The 23,549-nt window shown below is 39.8% G+C and overlaps 2 protein-coding genes and 1 long non-coding RNA gene across 8 annotated transcripts; 2 read left to right on the forward strand and 1 right to left on the reverse strand.

Moving 5' to 3' along the window:
- Positions 1-538: 538 nt before the first annotated feature.
- On the reverse strand, positions 539-13,882 carry LOC110984236 (uncharacterized). 5 transcript variants are annotated; one of them, XM_087148143.1, is made up of 9 exons: positions 13,716-13,882; positions 12,014-12,132; positions 9,811-10,189; positions 9,191-9,285; positions 7,395-7,531; positions 6,755-6,918; positions 6,212-6,451; positions 3,301-3,390; positions 539-2,666 (listed from the first exon to the last, which is right to left on the reverse strand). In XM_087148143.1, exons 3-9 carry the CDS (start codon positions 9,929-9,931, stop codon positions 2,620-2,622), a joined length of 894 nt encoding a protein of 297 aa, XP_087004269.1. In that variant the 5' UTR covers positions 9,932-10,189; positions 12,014-12,132; positions 13,716-13,882; the 3' UTR covers positions 539-2,619. The 5 variants fall into 5 exon arrangements, with proteins under 5 accessions (XP_087004269.1, XP_022099917.2, XP_087004268.1 ...); XM_022244225.2 differs by having other exon boundaries at positions 13,699-13,882; XM_087148142.1 differs by having other exon boundaries at positions 13,630-13,882.
- Positions 2,607-5,109, forward strand: LOC147796326 (uncharacterized). Its single transcript, XR_015428185.1, has 2 exons — positions 2,607-2,740; positions 3,122-5,109. It is a non-coding gene; the product is annotated as an uncharacterized LOC147796326 (long non-coding RNA).
- Positions 13,883-14,252: 370 nt separating the features above from the next.
- mettl6 (methyltransferase like 6) lies at positions 14,253-23,085 on the forward strand. 2 transcript variants are annotated; one of them, XM_022244244.2, is made up of 6 exons: positions 14,253-14,666; positions 15,645-15,932; positions 17,968-18,108; positions 19,280-19,450; positions 20,621-20,762; positions 22,717-23,085. In XM_022244244.2, exons 2-6 carry the CDS (start codon positions 15,651-15,653, stop codon positions 22,869-22,871), a joined length of 891 nt encoding a protein of 296 aa, XP_022099936.2. In that variant the 5' UTR covers positions 14,253-14,666; positions 15,645-15,650; the 3' UTR covers positions 22,872-23,085. The 2 variants fall into 2 exon arrangements, with proteins under 2 accessions (XP_022099936.2, XP_022099937.2); XM_022244245.2 differs by having other exon boundaries at positions 14,253-14,443.
- The last annotated feature ends 464 nt before the right edge of the window (positions 23,086-23,549 follow it).

Genomic DNA, 23,549 nt, shown 5'->3' on the forward strand with positions numbered 1-23,549 from the left:
AGTTTATTATTCAATTTTCTATTCGCACTTTGAGCATTTGGGACATCACCGATATACAAACTTGTATACACATAGCCACAAATAATCTATTTTGGGTAAGTCATGTTAATGAAGGGCCCTTGTTTCCGCCAATGAGGTGTGTTGATCATTATGTCCACCAGATTCAAGTATCCTAATCCGTGAAGGAATACCATTTTCAAAGTACATTAGTAAATTTCATAAAGTTTATGCCCTTTGAATCCAAGGAATATTGTGGATCAAGAACCAGACTTTTGGTTCTGGGGGTGGGGGGAGGAGGATGCCTTTTTGAGGGGTGAGGTTAAATTTGGGGCCTTAAAGACACTTTGGGAAGGAAGGGCAACTTAATGGTCCCAGAAATCGCCTTTTGTTATGTCCCCCTTTTGGCCCCTCTATCTGCCAATACTTCAAGTGCATCTTGGGACAATATCTTCTGTCGTCGAGAATATCCGCTACTGATTCCAAGGTGATTAGAACAAAATGTCTCACTCTGGAAGAAAGCACTTGAACTTACACGAGATCAAAACCATGTTGACTATTGCCATTTTTTAATATCAGAAAAGGGAAAAGACAGAAACATATATAGACAAAAATGACTGAAGTTTCATCAGGTACTTTATGAAAGCACCAGTAATTATATACAATATGATTGCATGTAGATTCTACAATTGAAAGTAAAATATACCCCATTAAACCTATGTAGATAGAGAGAAAAGAAAGAAAAACAGTGTAAACAACCAAATGAATCGCTGACAGTTTGTAGAGATAATCCAAAGGTAATTTTGTGTCCTTTTGTAAGAAAAAAAAATTTAAAAAAGAGATGGGGTTAACTCTACTATAGACCACAATACCGGTATTTTAACATGAAAGATCTCGTCTCTCTCCAAATAGTTGGCTTCAGTGTACAGCATCCTAATCATACAGAATGGCACTGATACAATTAAAGTTTGCCTGTTTCCTGTTTACAGGGTCCTTTAATAAAACTCAAGGCGACATCTAGGAGCAGAGTTTATCAGAGAGAATGTCTAATTCCAACTCACAAATGAGTCAAACGCCACTTGGACTTAAGAACATTTTTGGCCAAATACCTGTCAGACTGGGTTATCTAACTGAGCTGTTGTGATGAATTACGATGAACAATGTCAAAAGCTGGTCAGTTTTTAGTAATAGAATTTTTAAAATCAAAGATGAGTGTTTTGAATGATTTTTGTTAGTCATCCTGATTTGACCCAATGATCACATGACAGTGCAACAGTGATTTTAATTTTCAGGTTAAAATGACATACAGGTACATTTTCATAGCTCCAAGATAAAACACCCTGAAAAGCACCTAAATATAAATCCTACATATATCTCATGACAACTTATACTACAAACTTAATAAATTACACAAATTTCAGATATCTTCGGTCTTAAGAATGCACAAAGGAAACCTATTCACTAAAGATAAGTACAGGGCACAGGAATTGCAGATGCTGACAGACTACAATCTGATTGCTCTAGTGATGTGCAGTCATCATGACATTCAAGCACTTTCAGGGTTAGAAAGGCCACTTTACACAGATGTTCCCTTTTTTCACACAGTGTGTATGTGCCATGATTTTTTAAAACCCTATGGCCAATTGTTAATAAGGGCGATTCCGGTTTGCTTTGTCTGCTCTGCAACCAAGCATGTTCAACAACACCAACTTGAAATACACAGAGAATTTAGACCAGACTGAAAAGACTGACGGATAAGTGCGCAGAGGTCAACCAGATTCAATGGTAAAGGGCATGTTTGAGTAGTGGTTAACCATAGTCTGAGTACACCTCTCTCAGGGAACACTGGTTGGACTAGTCGACTATATTCTGGACCAGGTCTTAAAAAAAAACATATTGAGTACTTTACTCTGAACTAGCATGTTTCTATAAACACTGTATACACAATGTTGTCCAAAGGCTTGCAAAAGCCCAACAGACATTCTCAGGTGGGACACCAACCCACTTCCTGCCTACTTGTAAAGATATTTTACCGCTAATCCATCCACGGTGGGCTGGGTAGATCAATTCTGGACCTATCTATGTATCAACATTGGCTGTATTGCTGATTAGCAGTAACTGAGGTCACTGTATTTGTACAAAGGAAACTGGGGAACTAGGCAGTGCTCAATTTGAGCAGATTTAGAAGGCCCATGAAAGTGCTCATAAGGTTACATTCAAAATTCTCATGAGTAAGTAAACAATCATTTGTTTTGGGTTTATATTAAACCTTGTCTGTACATTTGCAACTTTTGGAAATCCAAATACATACATTATGTCACAAAATCCGCCGGTGCCCCTTGTGTGATTATGTCTTATACACGGTTGTCCTCTTATATGGCACGCCCATATAAACACAAACGATAACTTGGTCATGTTTATCTCTTACAAAGAAAGAGTGTATCTACATTACACAGTTTCATTGAGTTTCGCTTGCACATCAAGTGGCAAATATCTGGCGGAAACCCTGCAAAAAGAGAGTACTCGAACCAAGCTTAAAGTGGACAACATCCAAGATCAAGAACTAATGAAGTGGAATTTCATTTTGCTGAGAATGCTGGGCATGGAATTGATAACATTACGCTAGTCACTGTCAGAATCTGATTCATCAGTCAGCTGCAAGTCTTGACCTAGAAAGAGCAGTAAGGAGAACATCACATTAAAATGAACGGATCTGTTGTGTGTGTGAGACTGTAAAGTGAAAGTACGTACAATGTACAGGCATGTTACTTTTCCATGAACTGAATTTTCTCTTTTCATTGCTTATGCATGTAATTATAAATGAAAACACTACATAATCTGGTGTGGTTTGGAACTTTGTCTTTTGCTGAATTTCAAGTGTCTTGCCTGTACGCAGCACGTCAAGACAAGCGCCAAAAGAAAAAAGAAGAACAAGAAATGAGAAACAAAAGCCATGCTTTTCAATGTGAAGCGCTCAATTAGCATCATAAACTATGGGTTTAAAAAAAAAAGCATAAAGGGCATGAAAAGATCAATTTTGCAAACAAAGTCTTTAATGGTCTCTACCGAACGGTGAGCCATTACAAGTGAACTCGAAATGGCAAAACGGTCTATTTTTTTATAGATTTTTTCAGCTGCAAGCCACACAGTCTTGAGTCAAAGAGGACAGGAACAACGACATCTCAAAACAGCCTGTAAAATCATTTCTACCAGCATATGACTCTAAAAAGTATGGTCTCTAGAAGAACTACAAAGACAGATGTGCAGTCATAAGCCAAATTCTTCTAAAACTGAGGTACTTACTGAGTTGACTCCTTAGATACTGCGCAGTCTCCTGACTCGTTGCCAGGCCTCTGGGTGGACTGTCTTGTTTGGCCTGTGGTCTCCAGCTTCCTGTTAACAAGTTAAGGAACACAATATGTTTATTCAAATCCTAAGAAACAAGTAACCATTAAAATAATCATTAAAATCATTATAATAACCATTAAAATCGATCAACAGATGATGTGATAAATATTTACTAAATTGTGTTTGATTACATGTTCTTAGTGCCAACTTTCTCAGAGTAAATCACACCAACTTTGACTTTATATTTGAATATCAATACACTCAATAACATAAAATAAAGTTGTAAGTTTGGTGTACTGTGATTGTCACTATGAGGCAGGTGAATCAAGGCTGCCTGTTTTGCCAACAATGAGCACGTTTATCACCACGTAAAATGTAACAGGGAACACTGTCTATACTCCCAATGATTCCATCAATGTCAAACCATGACAAGAAAATTGTCTCTGATCTCCAGTTGCCGGGCCAAAGATCCTCAAACAGTGAGCTGACAAAGGACGCATGGAATAGAACTTTTGGAGGGATTCCTTAAAGTGCATTTGAATGAATAGTTTACGACAATTTTCAGTAATGAAGCTCTGTAGATATTTCAATACCTTTTTGTTTTTATGCTCACATGAAACTTATTTTCTTGCCCCTGTGCATGACCAAGAAAAGTCAGCTGTGTACTTGAGTCTATCACAAGTCAATTACAAGTCATTTCGAAAGTCACAAGGGATGAATAATGACACAGAAATGGGTACGTTTTGTTGATTTTGTTTTTCGATTTAAAAACGGAAATGAAAAAATGAGTTATTTTTCTAGTTTTTATTAAAAACCCGAAAATTGAACACAAGAGAAGCGAGTCGTTTCTCGTCTTTCATTTCAAAACGAGAAATGACAATTATGCCCTTTTTTGTTTTTCAATGTGAAAACGAATAACATCGTCACATACTGATCTACCTTTTTAAAGAATGCAAAACAGTTCCATTTTTTATTTTGTAAAGTAAGGAACAGTCTTTGTAACCAAACAAATCATGGCTGAACTAAAGGAATACGAGTGATATGTTGCTTCTACTGTAAAAGGAGCAACTCAAATTTCTTGCATTCTCAAAGGCAACTTTCCTTTTACAGGTGCTCAGAGACGCCTGTGACACCTCCTTGAAATTATGTGTGCAGTCAAACGAAATGGGGATTAAACCAAAATTTTAAACAAAATTACTTTCATTTTCAACATGAAAAACATGAAATGACTTCTTCGTCTTTTTTCCTCAGTTTTCGTTTTCACGTCAAAAACAGAAACAACAAATTCTTATAATTTCTGATTTTTGTTTTCAAATCGAAGAATGGAAAATGACTTGTTTATTGGTTGTTTAATATTCGTTTCAAATAAAAAAACGAATGAATGAAACGTACAAGGACCGAGATGCCTTGATTGTAGTTGATTTGATTCATTGTGTATGACTTGCAAGGGTTGGTTTGTTTACACGTCATATACATGTGAAAAGGAAGTACATATATGTTATCATGGAGCATTTATTGTGAAACTTGCTAGAATTCAAATATGTGATACAGTCAAGTCTAGCAAAAGACGTCTTCTGTCAACTCTAGTCAGTTTATGGGTTTATGTACACTGGAAGAGAACATCACGTCAACTTCACTACAATGCAAACCATGGGGTGATGCAACCTTTGATTTTAAAGTTATGGAATTCCAAACATGAAAAGATGTGATGCCTGTAATTTTATTTTGCTATGAAATATATCAAAGAAAAACCCTGAAGAGTGACTTAGGTGTGTTGATCGCTTTAATTGTGTTCAACGTTTGTAAGTTCTCTGCTCAAAAGCTTGCCATCTTATTACACTATCTGGCTTTGTGCTAAGTATGAGCCATCTTCAACTTGTGATAACTTGATCACAACTCAAGACTGATGTTAGCACTTCACAGACCTTTAGACTTGACATACATATATCACTATAACCAAGAGGAAGGACACAGAAGGAATTACAACTCTGGCACTTCAAAGTGTTCAATGATCATCACTGCCGAGTCAGATAAATAGTAGAAAACATTCCAGAAATGCCTGATTACTGCCTACAGATTAGACGGACAAGCGGGGCCAGTAATATCCTAGCAATACTTGTACAGTAGTGTTTTGCTTGCAATTAAATACAAATTATTGCTTTGACCAGGAAATAGAGAAAAATCCGATATTAGACCTACTTTTGCCATCATGAATAAACTTTTCCAATGTCGATACACTGTTCCATTATCCATGCAAAGTTTGTAATTTTATTCTCCTCCGTCCAATGCGTCAGTGTTCAAAGACTTGGAACGAATTTGGCTAAGACTGGCCAACAAAATGTTGACTACTACTGGAAAGCTGAGTTAATAAGGAACAAAATGCGCTATTTCATCACAGGGAGTGATCATGAAATCTCATAAAATATACTTTTGTGCAAATGCCATCATAAAAATTATTCAAACAAAACACAAAATCTTGAAAACAACCAGGCTTTTTATTCCCAAAATAACTCCAGAAGAAAGCGTTCATTAAGGGCAATAACTGCACATGTACATTTAGGGCACATGGCGCAATGCAAACAACTGTGCAAGCACTAAATTGGATGTTGTTATGAGATCATGCCAAGCACCAACAAAGGCATGAATATTCAGTTTCCAATACCTCAGTACACAAAGTTTTAAGGATGCAGATTACCAGCGAAAAATTGCGGCGGCGATCATAGGGTATAAAGGGGTTTTGTGGATGTGAAACAGATGGTGCGAAGTAGGCATCTGCTGCGCTCTGGCTATGGCCAGCGGTAATTGGCCAGATGTTAGGGATTGGGCGGTTCAAACTCCTCTGTCCTTCCTCTATGCTATAACTTACTGCTATGGGAGTGCCTGGCATGCAGGCTTCCATTCCTCATTGCTTGACTGTCTTTCTCGTCCTCATCACTGGAACTGCCGCTGCTACTGCTCTTCTTGTCGTTATCATCATCACTGTCACTGTCCGTGATGTAGCTGCTGGATGAGTCTGAGTCGTCGTGGTGATAAACTGCTTGGTGAGAGGGTGGGGTGTGGGGTGATGGGGCAAGAGGGGAGGGCTGAAGAGGAGAGATCTCACCAGCTTGGGGAGGGGAAATACAGGCATGGTTTTAGGGAATGTTTCAGCACACCTTTTTGGAAGTGGAAAATATATCCACAAAATAGTGTTATGATGAGTTGCTACATGTTTGCACCTCAGGATTACGGAAGTGACGGAGATGAAGCTGTGCTTAGCATGGTACACGATTTGCTTAGTAAATCTTGGTTTCCAGCTTGAATGTCATGTGGTGTACATATATACAAAGATGAGTAGCCAAGGTTGGCAAGGGGGCTGGGACACTATTTTATTTGCATTCAAGTGACAATACTACATGTGCTACCGTACCTTGCTCAATGTCTGGTGCTGAAAGTACTGAGTTTGTTGAGGACATGTCTACTCTCTTACTCTTTGAGCTTGTTGATGTCAAGCTGGGTGAGTTCTTCAGGTTAGCTGAGGGGTCCATGGTAGCCAGTGAGCGACTGTGCTGAGCTTTACTTGTGCCTTCTTCCCTGCACACAAGAGAACATGCAAATAATGAATACGGTATTACCGGTACATTTAAAGGTTGGCGTGGCCCTTTGGCAGAGGCTGAAGCTATTGTCCTTGAGCACTCAGGAGACTTGATCACTTGAAGTCCACTGCAGAGAGGCTGTGAGACTTTCCTCCAAGGCAATTGATCAAATCTGAATGAGCAGATAACCTGATGAATGCTGCCCAAGGAAAACTGACAAGGTTAACTTAACCAGGGCTGTAAGTTGAGAATGACTGTACATGAATAAAAGCACACGGCTGTAGTCAATCAGGAACTGAGGTCATCACATCATCCCCGACATTCATTTTGTCTAAAAATGATTCATTATGCAATAGAATTTTCTCAGTCAACTGAATGGATGGAACACATGAACACGTATCACTTTGAACCATGTGTGACAAACAACGTTCTGGGGAAAAAAAATGTCCAAAAATGTTGGTATCAGCTACTGACCTTTGCTTTTTGACCTGAACATTACAGGTCAATCTTTCCAGGGTAAACTCTCCTGTCCTGTGGTCATAGATCAGGACACATTCCTTCTGTAGTGGCCTCTTGGAACCCTTGAACTTAGTGCACATTGTCCCTTTACTCTGGAATCCAAATGAAAGAGCGAGCTAACAGACATGCATGAAATAGGACACCAGGTTGGAAGAATCTCCTCCTTCCTTGAAGACAAGAAGACATAAATGAAACCCGTCAAACAGGTTTTCATGGTCCATTTTTTGTACACATATGTACCAACATACGTACAGAAGACTTGATGGACTCTGCTTTACAATTGAACAAAGCTGTTTCCCAACTTGAATCAAAATGGGACTCTAATTTGTGTTCTATTTTTAGTTCCAAGAGAATCAATAGACCAATGTACTGATGAGGTCACAGTTTTGTTTAAGTGTGTGCTTAACTGCCTTCCATGGTGCTCAGTGGACTGTGGGCACCACTGGCTCAACAGAAAATGCACACGTGAGGGAAGTAAGACATTATTAGTACACAGGCCTTTACCAGACAGTGACTGATAAATTTACAAATGGGCTGAGTCTGACAAGAGCTCAAAGATTTGATATTTCTGAGAAAAAAACTGCTTTCCTACTAAGCCACAGTGCTTTGAAATGCAATGAAGCTCCCTGTATGAGGAGCTAGTTGATGTTTTCCTGCAAAGCTGATTCCCCTCCCAACAGTGATATAAATAACTATCATTGAAGTTTTCCAGATAAATCTTTCTGCCTCGTAGTTTGCAGTTGATTATAAACAGAACTGCCACTCTTAACAAACTAAGAGCTGATTCCAATTAATTTGTGTCGCCCGAGCTGCAATGCAGCAACTCCAAAAAGCCACACTAACTTTTACCCAGAACGATGCAAGAAACCCTGTCCCTGTTTCTAAGCCACCCAAACACAAAACATAATTGCATCTTACTGCAGACATTGTATATTTCTCACATCAACAAATTATCTGCAACAGAATCATGGGTCAAGGCGAGCAGTAAGTTCAAACCAAAACACATCATAAACCCTTTATTGAGTAACAAAGGATGAGCAAAAACAATGAAATGCCCTTTTCACAGCTATATTTAGCCAGTATCATAATTGCAAGTCCATCATAAGTCCATCACAAGTCATCCAGTCTTAGGTAAAGTCACAAGCTATTTCAATGAACTGAGACAAAAGCTCTCCTTTGTCATTGTTCAGGCTGTTACTTTTGACTGGACTTGTAAAAGGACTTGTTACTAGATTTGTAATGGACTCCATTACAACACAGTCTTCAGCTCGAAACTCCATTAAACTTTGGGCTGTATGTAACAGAGATCTATCGTGAACATTAACCCTAACCCCCTAGGCTCTTGCACTAGAAAGCATACTGAACCTCACAAAATCCAACAGGTTCATGTACTTGTCTATGTACTTGTACATGCAGGTTACTGCACCAAACCTGATAAACTCCAACAGAATGAGCCCGTTGGAGTTTGAGTGATATGGTATGGATGGGTCTATGCAGTATAGGATGACTTGCATTGAATAGTACCAAACCTGACAAAATCAAGCATAGTCCAACAATTGTTACACAGTGACCTGTGTGTGTCCCCAACTCACACAGAATCCAACACCATCTCCCTGGGCCTTTCATCCCAAGTCTCACAAAATTCAACAGCAGGTTCCTACGGTACGGTACCAAACCTGCCAAAACCTGCCAAAACCTGCTGTTGGAGTATGGCAGGTTTTGGGCAGTTAGGGTTAACGGACACGTGTTACCTCCACATTAGGCAAGGTAATGGTGACTTCATTTCCCTCGCCAACCTCAAGTACTGCTTCCTTAGAATGGTCCACTGATTTGGGCTTGAAGTCATCTGTGTATACAAAACACAAAAAAAAGATATCGTTTATCAACTTCTTTGATGGCAAACTGTCTGATGCTCATACATAGCTTGCTCAAATATGGGAAGAACATACAGCGCATGAGTGAACATACATGTACATACATACATGTAAGCAAAAGCTGTTACACTGGAGCATGAACTGCATGTACAAATATGCACAGAGTGCTCTGAAGAATTAAAAAGGTGACAAATGTTCTATTGGAGAATTTAAAATTGTAAATGGTAACGTAATATTGTAGACAATAGTTCATCTAGTCAAATTACTTTGTCCAAAATCAAACTGGTATGCCCAGATATGCGCAACACCGGTTCTGAGAGACTACCAGTTTGTATTCTCAAAGTCTGGGGGAGGAGGGAAGGGGAAAGGAGATTCCACTTGCCTCCCTACTCCCTTGCGACACGATTCAAAAGATCAGGGTGGATTTCGAAAGATCTACAAACAAGTAGAGGGGTTAATTAATGCAAGATTAACACATCAATTAAAGAAGCACTTACAGCGTATTGTATGGAAGGCCCTGTGCTTGTCTCGATCAAAGCTTCGTCCAAGCTTCAATTGATGGGCCTCTGTTCCAAACAAGGCTGTGTCTGGCATAGTACTGCTACTTGACTTGTCCATCTTGATGAATATTCAGCGTAAAATTGTACAGTACAGTGTGGATCTAATCAGTACGTGTATATATGTACACGTGTACAGTCCATGGTCCGCGCATTGGCATTTGTGTACTGCATCAGTAGCAGTGTTTGAGGTTCAGGTAAGACCAATGTCACCACACTCAAGTGGCTGTCTGTATCGTTTTTGAACAGCTTGCTAACGAAAGTGGTGCATCAGGAGGTGGGCGGCAGTCTGACTTCTCCTTTATGTGGGCAGTTTTCTCTGCGGAAATAAATTAATAATGGAATAAATATGTGCTTGACTGGTCTCGAACGAGCGTTTAAGAGAGGCTCAGGAGATAGGACATGACTAATGCCTGGGCCGCAGGTGAGGGCGTTATCAGCGTTCAGTCTCTTGATCCTGTCTTTAAGACTGGTCAAGCACATATTTATTCCCATTCATAAATACCTTTTTAGTCAAAGAGTTAAAAGTAGTCAACAGATGATGATTTTCTAACGATTTTGTTCTAGAATTTGTTTTCACTTTCCCTCACACCCCCGTCCATTTTATGGTATATTCCTTGTGCAAGTTATCCAATAGAATCTCCTTATGTGGACTTGGTGCGCATGTGCTGAGCTGCGTGCACAGTGCAAACAGACTCTTGACCAATCAGAATCAATTAAACTGTGTGTGGCATCCCGGCGCTGTGATTAACGCAGCGGCCTTATCACTTCTCAGCGGGCTTTATCAAAACTTAATACACAGTCAAGTTGCACGTTGTTGAATAGGGAGACTGTCTGAGGTATATATGAATGCAAGGTAATCAGTTAAAGGCACTGCCTTGGCTACAAGCAAAGAGAGCCCATCCTAGCACAATAATAAGGCAAGGTTGAAAAAAAAACCTTCTAAAGTTAACAGGTGTCCCTTTCAGTAATTGTTGGTTTCAAGATGCTCCGAACCTCCAAAAATTTTCGATTTTCACAAATCCCAACAAAAAGAGAAATTCTGCCAACAATGCCAATTAAGTTTTCTTGAGCTGAATGGACCTACATGTACCTTCAATGGTGTATGCATAAAGTGAGAGTAAATATGTTATTTGGTAGCAAGTACATGATGAATGGATATGGAACTCCAGCCAAACCTACATCAAGTACATGTGTGCAAAAATGTCACAGGGTCTGCTAAAAAAAACCGGAAACTTTTTTTATCACGGCAAATAGCATCGAAGCACACGAACAGGCGTAGACAGTGGACTGCATGACCATCAGGGTTCTCTTCTCTTAACGCCGTGTCTGATTCCACTTACTTTCCGTCTTTGATTCAATGTGTTTTAAGTTGTTTGTTTTTCTTAAATTTTCAATTTTTCCATATTTTGACAAAATCTGTAGCATGACATATGATTTTTTTTTTACTCCAGACCATGCACAATTACATTGCAGACATCAATCGACAGCCCTTCTGTCGATCGATGGTGAAACACAAGTCCACGATCATCACGTACGTGTACTTGGTTTCCAGCTTATGTACAATATTCCCATTCAAACAATCACAGCGATTGGAACCACTGACTGACATGATAGTCTTGAATTCAAGGGCCGTGCATTAAATGTACTTGGCACGCTAACGGCCGGCATACAGTGCATGCAGCATAATGGCATGCAGGCGCAAGCACTGAGTGCTGCATTGCATGCAAGTTCAGCAGCCTTGTCTTCAAGGCTACTACAGGGACAGAGCTACACATGTGCACGCAGTGCGCGACCATCATTAAACTTGAGATGCACAAAGTTGAAAATAAACACATTTCTGTTTGTGTTTTCTTTTCCGGCCTTTTCTTTTGAGCCAGAAGGGACAACAAAAAACAAAACAAAAACACAGAATTTCAGGGGTCTGCTTAAAAAAAAACCCAGACATTCGGATAAAACCGGAAAAGTGGCATCTCCATGTGTGGTTATTAAAATACCTGTTCTGGAGTGAGTGCTTGGTCCACCAGCTAATATGCACAAAACTAAATCTGAGATCAAGGGTTCCTTCTAAGCAGATCCCAAAATTGGCAATAGAACAGTTTAAAACTGCGTCGTATGTTTATGTAATCCATTACTCACTTACTCTCAAATAAATATGTGTATCAGATCAGACTGAAAATGTTGCATCTGTTCTGACAGCCCAAGGTGAACATCTGAGTCCAATCCGAATTTGAAAGCCTCAGCTGATTCCAGTCCAATGGCCTTGTGGAGCAACATAAATAGAAAATGTTCAACAAAAAACTTACCACTGCCAGATTTGATAACAATTTACTTGCGATGGAACACAAGTTCATGTGTTTTAGACAAACGGAAAACAAAGATGTGTTTTGTTAGGGGATCTAATCTGATCTAGTCTGATCTAATCTAACATTTTAGAGTATCAATCCAAATCTAAATCTGACTGAACCATGTTTAATCCTTTCAGACACTGACGTTGGATTGGATCAGGTTCTGATCACACTACTGTGGATTTTTTTCAAGAGGAAAAAAATCCAAAATCGCAGTACATGTAAGTACATGGATTTTAGTCACACATAATTTTTAAAGTGAAGCCATAAAAAAATTGTTTATTAACCAAATTTGCTCAAAGTACTGGCCATGAGTGCTTCCATTTTAACTCATGGATATATTGATTGAAAGCTTGGGAGTTTCCTTGTGTCAACCAAAACAAACAAAGGGGAGAGTTCCATAGGCGGACATCACTTAACACCCTGCTGGGCCTGGCCGGAAAAAAATGTTTTCTAAGTCAATGCTTAAATACTTTCCTTGCTAAATTTGACTTTTTTAGGACATGTGATCACTTTCTGATGGCTAGTAAACCACTGCAAGGGAAATTAATGATGTCCATATATGGAACTCTTACCTGCTCATTTGCCTGTACAAAAGCAAAAGCATTTGATGTAAGTCACATTGGTACAGGTTCACAGTTCCTGCTCATCCATGTCATCATACATGTACAAGTTACCAGTATGAATAGGCCAATACAGCTTCACTGGCTGCTTTGAGGTTTAGCTTAGCCCAGATTGCTGGTTGGATGCCAGTTTTCATTTTACATTATGATTGACAATGCTGATTTATCATTAGATAAATGTACATGAAGGCCATGTGGCAGTGTTGTAACGAGTCACTAAATTTGGTGGCGTGAATCGAGCCATTTTGACATTGTGACTCGAGTCGAGTTACTTTGTCAAGTTGAGTCAAGTACCGAGCTTGAGTAATTTGAGTCATAAATGTAAGAACAAAATACAATAAAAACACAACTACGCGTAAGTCATTTTTTGGTATTTTTATTTCCTTTATATATACTGAAAATAAATTAGGGTGACAGGTATCTATAATCTAGCCAGCTAAACTTCTGCTTTTAATTTTTTGAGACTCAAGCCATAAGCTTGTACTCGAGTCGAGTCTCCATGAGAGATTCAAGTCGAGTCATTTCCTTGCAGAGCTTTGAGTCGAGTTGAGTCATTTATCTGTCGAGAATCAAGTCAAGTTGCCAAAGATTGTGACTCAAGTCAAACTTCAGTCGAGTCACTGACTCGAGTCATTACTACTCTGCCATATCGTCATGCACTACCTTGATCACTAATGTACGCCTAGGCTACCAAGTCTACATGTCATGTTGAAACACACAGCCACACCTGCACAAGCACAGCATATGGACATAATGGAGTGGCATTTGGCCATGTTTATGTTAATTACAAGATAGGCCTATGATGTAGCAATTCCCCACTTCTGTGGTTCCCTAAAAAGCATGAAAAGTCGTCTCACTCAGAATACCGCACAACCTGACAACTACTCCACAGTGGACCTGCCGTATGTTTCACAGTCACACAGAGTTCAACACATGAAAGACGATATCACACTTGTACCCGAAGATCGTATAGCGCCGCGTAGCGGCGCCAGATGGGGAACTTCACCATGAATACGCGTAAAACGTTGTTATCACATAGGCGCCATTCTGGTTGGACTACGATTGCGCAGTGCATGTTAATGCTCAGGCGCAGGCGCTGCGACAGGCAGGCACACACATGAACGTTCACACTTGAATGGCGCCTTTGGTGATAACACCTTTATGGCCGAATTACCCATCTTGCGCCGCTACGCGGCGCTATAAAATCTTTGCTTGTAAAAATTCCGCATCCCGTGAAAAAGTTATTTCCTCTTTTTAAACTGCCATTAATATGTTAATTCTATTTTAATAAAAGCTGTGGAAAAAAGTAAGTTTTATTTTACTACACTTTTTATATACATTGAGTATCTACAATGTAATACTAAATTAAAAAAAGAAAGAAAAATAATAAGTAGTAATTATTTGCATAGACTGGCTTTTTAAAAATGGCGGCGCTCGTGGGCCGTCGCATCGGTCCATGTGGTTTCCAACACAGAGACAGTCATAACTGAGGCCGGTACCGGTAGTCGCGATGCTTCACTTACTAATACGTGTTAACATGGACTATCAGTAGGCGTAACGTTTTTTCAACGTGTGTTGTCTGAGTATTCCAGGTCAATCAAGGTCAGTCTGGGCAATCAACTTATCAAGCACATTACAGCATGCAGTACTGCCAGTAGGCCTGACTGAGCTGAGCACCTTAGCCTGGCGTTTGTGTAGAGGCTTGATCATCACCAGCATTGATCAGCATCGGCCATATCGGCCTAGCTACGGTGATAAACCTCCACACTACAGCACTGGAGTGTACTCACAAATTAGGCCTATAAGCTTTTGATAGGGCTAGCGAGTAAGTTTCTCTGTCCTTGCTCTATGGTCTGAAGGATAAAAACTAAAATTCAAGTCTACCATGTTTACGGTTTGGTACATGTAACATTACACAGTGGAACAACTCCTACAAAACCCCACTTTACCTCTATTTACATACTCAACTAAGAGTTTGTAAGAATTTTTTTCATATTTTTAGACACATTTTAATCAGTTCATTGTGCGCTTCAAAACAAAAATTAAAAAAATTTAGCAGGGAAAACACTATAGCATGTACATGTATGATGTACTTGGAAAAAGCTTTGCTTTTGAGCTGGCGCAGCAACTGAACATTTGCAGGGACTGTTTTAACCCTAAAAGAGCTGGGGGGGGGACTGTCCCCCTCAACAGTTTTCCTGATATTGCCACAGTGCATTTTTTTCAGGTTTTAAGCTCTTAGGAGTTTTTAGAGTAACTCAGTTGACACCAGTTTTGTGAAAATAGGCCATTCTGTTCTTGTGCAATGAGCATTTGTCCAAGACGGGTCAGCCAAAAATGTATACTTTTTCCACTGTGGTGCTCAGTACACACAGGCTGCCACGCATGTAGCCTTGAACTTCAAAGACTCTACCAACAAAACCATACCCGTGATTGAGTTCAAACTTAACATTTGTAATGATAGGCCTAAGGAATGTCTTTACGTGAAAGCCAAGTAAAAAAAAAATTGAGCAAAGGCACAGCTGAGTAATTGGGGGAATCCCCTCCCAGCTGTGAGATGGGCCAAAATAACCTGGCTTGTTTAGGGTTGAAGTCGACTTTAAAATGTTAGTACAAGTAATTTTCATCTGGCTCCACGCTTTTATAGCCATTCAAAATTTCATGTATCTCAGTCCCACATGAACAAAACTGTCAAAATTCTTTTTTAATTTGCCTTGCTTTCTGTTCTTTGCACAATTCCTGCTGAGTTTCCTACGTACTTAGAAGTGACAGATTCAAACAGAAATTATTCTTACATTTCCAGTAAGAAATGAACATTCTAGAGACAGAAAATGCAGCAGCTGGAAGTGCTGATCCAAGCATTTCACCCTCTGATCAAGAAAAAGGCCATAGGTGTCGCCAGCTGACGGTTGAAGAGTGGACAAAACTGAATGCTGATAACATGCTGGTGTCAGACTACAAACAAGCAAAGCTTGAGCGAGAAGCTCGCAAGAACTGGGACCTCTTCTACAAGAGGAACTCCACCAACTTCTTCAAGGACAGACACTGGACAACCAGAGAATTTTGTGAACTGGCAGAGCTGGAGTCAAAGGTTAGCATTCCATCAGGGGACCAACTGTAATTTACTTTTAATCAGGATTAAAGAAAATAAAGAAAATCGTTTTTGTACCCTGCAATAACCTACTCCTATTATGCACTGGTATTGTACTGAGTTACAAGTACAGCCCTGTGTTGGTGGTTCTCCAGTATGTGGGATTCACTTTTCATTGGACCTCCAAACATGAAAACTATATGCATAGTGTAACAAGGTTTGAGTTGGTTACTCTCTGAGCTGTAGCTTTAATGTCTAGTATGGGGACATACTCGTAATGGGATTTCATCAGTTTCATCTTTAAAACAGGGCTGAGGGTGGGGAGGCAAGGGGACAAACGGAAACTCTTGTTCCTCCCTTCTGATTATAGCCTGACCATGTAGCCGGGGAGGGGCAGGTGGCCTTACTGTGGGAACTCTTTCCCCTCCCCCCACTGTGGGAACTCTTACCCTTTCCTCTTATCTCCCTCTGAGAAGAGCCTGACTATGCCATTGTTTGGAAAGAAGGCTAGTCGTTTTGTAGTACGAGTCCTATTGTGGCTGTTGTAATACAATACAGATCCCATTGGTAGCGTACATGTACACATGTCTTCAGGTCTTACTACCTGGACAGATACTGGTCAGTTTCTTGTTCCATACTTTCAGTTCTTATTGCTACTGACTTTGTTCAGGCACACTGCATGTTAGTTATTGTCCAACTGGGAAGCCCACTGGGATGTGGATTGGCAACTTGGGCATAGCAGTGGGTGGTGGTGTGTAGTTTTCTTGGTTTATTTTTGCCTGGTTCAGTTGGCATATGTTATGTGAAAGACACCATACTCATTACTTTGCACCATGGAGGTTGCACTTCCATGCTTTGCGCCACATCTGTGCATCATTCATGAACTTTATTCCAGGAGTTCAGTGAGATGCATACAGTGAAGTCTTATGAGTTTAATGTACATCCCAACTTTTTTTGGCTGAGCTGCAATAGTTTGTCATAGGCTCCAAATGACCAGTACTGCATGATCCTTTCAGTCTTTATCCAGGCTGCCTGTACCTACTTTTATTGTAAATTATTATTCTGCGTTTGCCTCTGTCAATATGTGTAAAGTGAAGACTTTCACATTTGTTGATGCTGCTTATCTCTGGGTGTACAGTGTACATGTATGTACTGTACATGTACTGGTAGGTATGAAGGAATACGGGCGTTTCACAACAGTGCGCCTCCAAGAGTTTGCAACGTATTGTACAATCACTGTGCGCAAAATTTATTGACCAAATGCACGTTTGGAAAGGATCAACAAATTTCACGCGTTGTGATTGGCCAACGCATTGTAAACTCTTGGAGGCACACTATTGTGAATCGCCCGTATTGAAACTTACTTATTTTCAGAGTTTGTATCCCTCCTCCTAGTAGTAAACCCCCTACTTACATTGTATTTGTCTGCTAGTGCCTCTGACTCCCCTGTCCTTTTTTTAACCAAGCAGTGATCTTCTTGAGGTAGTTCTTAGCCTGTGTTATACATGTATGCAGAGTGGTTTCACAGTCTTATGGTATTTGATTGTTGTTCCAGCCTCTGTTTTTGTTACTACATGTAGTGTGGCACTGCCACTTTATACTTCTGATTTTATTGTTATATTGTTTTGATATTATGGGAGTACACTGTACATGAGCAAATATAATCTCCTGGGCGAGATCTACATGTAGGCTTGTGGGTACACCATGGAATTAATCACTGATTTGACGATGTGTGGTTCTTAGAAGAACCAGTGAGTGTTAATCTCTTCCAAAAAGAAATTGATTCCATGGTGTACCTGCCAGCCTAGATCTTATGTAACTTCCACCATGCAAAGCTTCAAATCTTACTAATCTCCTTGATGTTAATTTAGAAATACCCTTGAGGTTGTGGTCTATCAGGTAGTGTGTCCCCCTGCCCATTTGATCAAAGCCCCCCCCCGTTGATTATTTGCTCAGCATTTTTTGTATGGTGGTCTTCACCAGACCATCGTAGAGTACTGCTTTCCTGCATTTTGATGTTTCATTTTGCGTGTAGGATGGCAGCAGGCCAGGCCAGAGGTTCTTACTGGAAGTGGGATGTGGAGTCGGCAATGCCATCTATCCACTGCTGGAAGAGAACAGACAGCTGTTTGTTTATGCCTGCGATTTCTCACCCAGAGCTGTGCAATTTGTCAAGGTAGTTGACTTGTCTTGGAACTTACCGTTTTTGTCCATGGCAGATCCGTTAGGAGGGGAACTTTGTGCCGTAATCATGTATTTTAATCCAGGTTTTGTGCTACATTTGAATTTAGTCTGTTTGAGACATTTACTGTGCTTGATGAACTGTAACTACAGACTGAAAAGCATTTTAGTCTCGTTTGCATTGGACTAGAAATTGTGGAAAGTTGCCGTGAGCACTTGTTAACATTCCATTGTGGTTATTCTTCTGTGCATATGCACATGAATTACTACAACTCATGGATAGTCTGCAGTGGTGTGTCTTCTCAGGATCTTATGAGGGTCTATTCCAATTGACCTTATAATCTGACACTGGATGTGGCTTCCGGGAAGCGGGAATTTTTCAATATTTTTGTACGTTGTTACGTTGTATAGGTGCGTGTGTGAGATGATAGAGATTATATGGTTATGCCTTGACCCATGTATGTGATCAACATACTGTACAAGTTTTACAAATATTGCAGCCATCTGTCCTGGCCTATTCTGTCATGTAACCCTGACAATGCAATTCTTCCACTGCCCCATAGCCCAGTAAAACATAATTAGGTAAAGCTCACAGCCAACATTTGACACTTGACAATTATGCCACTTTACCGGCTGTCTGCACTGGATTTAACTTTGTCCAATTTGCAATATAGTCACAGTGAATTTTGCCAAAAAAGTGCAATGCGAACATGGCATAGACACAACCCTATTTGTATCAGAGGGGGGTTACATGTACAGGTACATTGTAAATTACATGTACATGTACGTTGTACATGTGGGTGGCGATTTTACGGTTCAAAGTCCTCTTGTTGCTGTCTTGAGAAACTCACGAGATAGCATAACTAATGCATTTATTATACGGGACAAGGATTGAAAATGCTGCAGGTTTTAATGGTGGTAACATTTAAAAGCAAGTGGCTCTATGTGGTACCTGTATGCACAGTCTTCATTGAAGTACATGGTGAAAGAACATGACGGCTTAAGGTTTAATACTTGTGCCTCTTTCCATTGACGTCTTTGCTTGAGCAAAATGCTAACAGCTAAATGTATATACAAATGTACATGTACGTGTACCGTAATTTGGAAAGTTTCATGTGATTCTGCCTTGGTCATCATACTCCACTAATTTTCCTTTTCTTATTTAGGAGAATCCTGCCTATGACCCCAGCAGGATTTGTGTCTTTCAGTGTGATTTAACTGCTGATTCGTTACGAGAAAGTATCCCAGAGTGCCACTTGGACATCGTCACCATGTTATTTGTTTTGTCAGCAATTCATCCGGAAAAGATGCCATTAGCATTGAAAAATGTCTATGAGGTGAGCAGCACGGACTGTCGTACTGTAATACCAACAATTAAAAATGTCTTGTATTTGATACTAAAAGTTGACCAAAAAACTTTTAAGACATACTTTTTAAAATGTACTGGTAAATAAGTGTCATCTTTTTACCTTCTTCATGTTGAATGCATTTTTGCTCTATTTGTTAATTGTTTTTTGGGGAGGATATCCCAAAATACATGTATTGTTACCTGGATTTTCCTAAGATGTTGTCTTAAAATTTGCCATGGGCCAGTGATCAGTTAGTCTTTTGTCAAGGTCTTCATGGCTGTGTGTGTGTGTAACTGCAAAGTCACTGGACAGGAGACCAGGCGAGTGGCGCAGCCACGAGGCCTTTTCCAACTTGATTTTGAGGTTTTTGTGGTGAATTATTCATAAGCTTTCTGATATGCATTATTCATAAATTTCATGTAAATAGTTGAAGTAGATGAGTCTCTGAAATAAACGGCATCAACTCCAAAGCTTACGCAATGTTCCCATCTGGTTTTTCATGAGGGCAATAAGCGGTGAGATGACAACTATGATGCTTGTTGGTGGGGGGTGGTGCTGACGTTGGAGTAACACTAGCAAGTAGCAGGTCATCAAGGCCGAATGGTCAAAGCAAAATGGCAGTGCTTAAAAGATGGAGCTGAGTCTTACCATATCCCGTTGGTAAAGACGAAAACGTCACGCCCGCGTACAGATTCTTCAATAGCCTAACACTGCAACGGTTTAAACTCGGCAAGGTGAAGTTTTCCAGCAGCATATTCTAAAGAACTGTCCAAATACTGCTTAGACAATTGACCTGCACTCACGGCCGCCGACACACTTGACACGCTCGCCATCTTTCAATTTGCATAATAGGTTAATGTATGCTGACCCCCTCACTTATGATTGGTTGGGATTTTTGCTACCCCAATGGGGTAGGGGTAGCAAAAGTCAAAAACATAAAGAAACCATAAGAAATTCCTGACAAGTTGGAAAGGTCTCGTGGCTGGTCTCCGGTCCAGCCGCTTTGCAGTTACACATAAACACAGCCGAGAAGGCTTTGACAAAAGGCTAATGATTAGTTGATGAACAATTCAGATTTTAAGTTCCTGATAGCGTAAGACCTTCCACGTTAGAATACCTCCTCTGCAGTAACTTGGATTCTCTTTCTTCTTTGAACAGGTGCTCAAACCAGGTGGATGTGTGTTGTTCAGAGATTACGGGTTATATGACCATGCCATGCTACGATTCAGCAAAGGTCATAAACTAGGAGAAAACTTCTATGTACGGCAAGATGGCACAAGGGCTTACTACTTCACTGAAGGTTTGTATGCTTTGAAACAGCAACTTATTGATGTTGCCGAAACAGAATTAAAGGTTGCTAAATCTGAAATAAATTTTAATTTCTTGGAAAAGAGACATTCATGCCAACATTTCAAAGTGGTGCTTAAGTGTCAGTCAGTAAAATGGAAATTATTCTTCAGTGGTGATTGAAGTTCATGTTAAGTGTAAATTACATTTGACAAAGAGGTTTTCTGGCCAATTTCAGCAAAACAGCATTTATTTTAATCAGCACGTTTAAATTAATGTCCCTTTTCAATTTTATTCATACTGGGGTTGTTTTTCACTGTTTCAGTTTTCATATGTGTTTATTGTCATATTTTGTTTAACATGTTTAAAGGCACTCAATTCTCTATTTTTTATCAGTCACAATTTAAATTTCTGCTGGCATTACTAATTAATGCTGTCAAATGCAGATTCATCAAAGCAGAAAGGATTTTCAACCTTTGCGATGTTACATAATTTAGAGTAACTCTGGTTGGGACTTTAAAATGTTCAATTCAGATGCAGTACGACTTGAGTAGTTGCTGGGCATTTTTCATTATAAATGCTCTTTAATGATATGAAAACTCTGTAATCATCTTGATTTACAGAATTTCTATTTAACATATGTAGGCTGTCTTTAATTGAATTTAGTTGAAACCAATGCAGAGGCTTTTCTTGTGATTGTGTGTTCAGGTACCATCCATCCATTTTTCTTAATTTCAGTCCTTAATTCTGATCATTCCAAGTGAAAGTTTAAAAGGCAGAAGTAGAAGTTGCTATGGCTTTATTTACATTTTTCCTGTTTTTCTTTCTTGGAAAATCCACCTTCATAGATACACGTATGTATGCAAATAAGAATCAGGTAGCAATGCCAAAGAAAACCAAAGGGTTATCATTTTAACATAAAAAATTTATTCACCAGTCTTTTTTTGTTTTCTTTCTTGTAAAATCCATGTTCATATGTTGATAAAATCCATGTTGATATACAAATCAGGAAGCATGTTATGCCAAAGACCTGAATTTGCAGGGAAGCATTTTGAAACTGTTTGCTGATTGGTTATTGTCATCTTCTCAAGGCTTCAAGCCAATTGGAGTGAAAAAAAAAGGATTCTTTGAAGATGCATCAATTTTATTTAACAAGTGACTGCAGAGGTGAAAACATTGAAGGACACTTTGGGATGTATTCTAAAACAATTTGAATGGACCACGTGTTGAATGGGACAATATTTTTTATGAAATAAGCCAGGAAACCTGTATTTTAGTGGACTGATATTATCTCAACAATTAGCCGGACCCAGCACTTAATTTTTTGGGGGACATAGAGGCCATATTTACAAAGTGGACAGCATCATTGCTTTAATTTGATACTTAAGACCTTACAATCACATATAGGGTCCGCTCTTTGTACTTTTGCCCACTAGTGGCTGGTAAACCTACCGTAGGTAGGCCTTGATACAAAAGCAAAAGAATAATTCATTAAGTGTTTAAAAAAATTTCACATCTGAACCTAATCAAGTGTGATAAATTGGTACTTTTGCAAACTTTCACATACGAATAATATGAATAATACAGACCTGCCAACATGCCGTACTCTTTCCTGAGGTCAGGCATTACCACACAATAGATTAACATTTTAAATGAAGTGAAGGCTCATTTACACACCTTTTAATCTATTGTGTGGTAATGCCTGACCTCAGGAAGGAGTATGGCTAGGTTGGCAGGTCTGATAATAGACACTGTGAGAAGAGCTTATACAACCCAGTTGAGAAAGCAAGAGTTAAATGTACACAAGTTGAGAGAATGTACAGTTCCTGAAGTTGTTGGTGTCTGTTGAGTTGGAAAGGGAACTGGCAGTTTGCGTAGCTGTCAAATTTTTCAATTGGTGTGATGTTTTGCACTTTAGAAAGCTTCATTGTATCAGTCACCTGCTCTGCTGTTACATTTCTTTCTAGAGCATCTGAGCAAGTTGTTCACAGAAGCTGGTTTTGAGGTCGCAAGCAGCGAGTATGTCCTAAGAGAAACAGTCAACAAGAAGGAGGGACTGTGTGTGCCCAGGGTGTTTGTACAGGGGAAGTTTACCAAGCCAAGTCAGTCACTGACAAGCTGACAGCTAGCTTCTGCATGCTGATGTGGAGTATGGAAGGTTACAGGTTTGGCAGAAACAGTGGCAGTTTTAACGCAGGTCCTCTTTGTTTTTCCCAACTGTTGCTCTGAGCAATCAGTGCATGTAGTATTTCTTATCTTAACAGTTTCCTGACATTGAACACTCACAGATCATGTGAAACTTCCTGTTCATTATTAAAGTAGTAGTGTTTGCGGTAGCACCATGGACGTACATGTATCTCTTTTGTGAGTATTTGCGGTTCTGAAAAGAACCAGTGGTACTCGACGTTTCGAGCAGTATGCTCTCTTCGTCATCAGGAAATGCCGGATAGAGATTTCAGTCAGCGTGTGGCTCGTGCAATAACCCTTCAACTGCCGTCTTGCAGCCTTACAGCATTCCTTCCACGACTCATACTTTTGGGCGAAAGCTTTCTTCAATTTTGCTTGCTTTTTAGCTTTCTCTAATTCTTGAAGCTCTGCCATCTTGGCCGTGGGCTGCTTTGCTCTGCTGCTTTTCCTTCTTTTGCCATCGGAGGGCTTGCTGAGTTGGAGGAGTTGCTCCTGCTTGACTTTGACTTCCTTCAAGATTCGCTCTCTTTCTGCGGGATCGTCTACTGACTCTAAGGCTGAAGTGTGTTCTTTAATCTGTTCCTCAAGCTGCTTCACTTGGTCTTGGTCGTTC

This window comes from Acanthaster planci, linkage group LG17, assembly GCF_054643075.1.
Source record: "Acanthaster planci isolate LZ-2023a linkage group LG17, COTS_SCS, whole genome shotgun sequence".
Classification (NCBI taxonomy): Eukaryota; Metazoa; Echinodermata; class Asteroidea; order Valvatida; family Acanthasteridae; genus Acanthaster; species Acanthaster planci.

What these genes read in the sequence shown, in the direction of transcription:
- LOC110984236 (XM_087148143.1), bottom strand. Translation starts at nt 9,931, where the DNA reads ATGGACAAGTCAAGTAGCAGTACTATGCCAGACACAGCCTTGTTTGGA. An exon ending in GGCCTTCCATACAATACGCT is followed by an intron (nt 9,286 to 9,810) that starts GTAAGTGCTTCT and finishes TTGTATACACAG; the next exon opens with ATGACTTCAAGCCCAAATCA. An exon ending in GTATCTAAGGAGTCAACTCA is followed by an intron (nt 2,667 to 3,300) that starts GTAAGTACCTCA and finishes TGCTCTTTCTAG; the next exon opens with GTCAAGACTTGCAGCTGACT.
- mettl6 (XM_022244244.2), top strand. Translation starts at nt 15,651, where the DNA reads ATGAACATTCTAGAGACAGAAAATGCAGCAGCTGGAAGTGCTGATCCA. An exon ending in TGGCAGAGCTGGAGTCAAAG is followed by an intron (nt 15,933 to 17,967) that starts GTTAGCATTCCA and finishes TTTTGCGTGTAG; the next exon opens with GATGGCAGCAGGCCAGGCCA. An exon ending in GGCTTACTACTTCACTGAAG is followed by an intron (nt 20,763 to 22,716) that starts GTTTGTATGCTT and finishes ATTTCTTTCTAG; the next exon opens with AGCATCTGAGCAAGTTGTTC.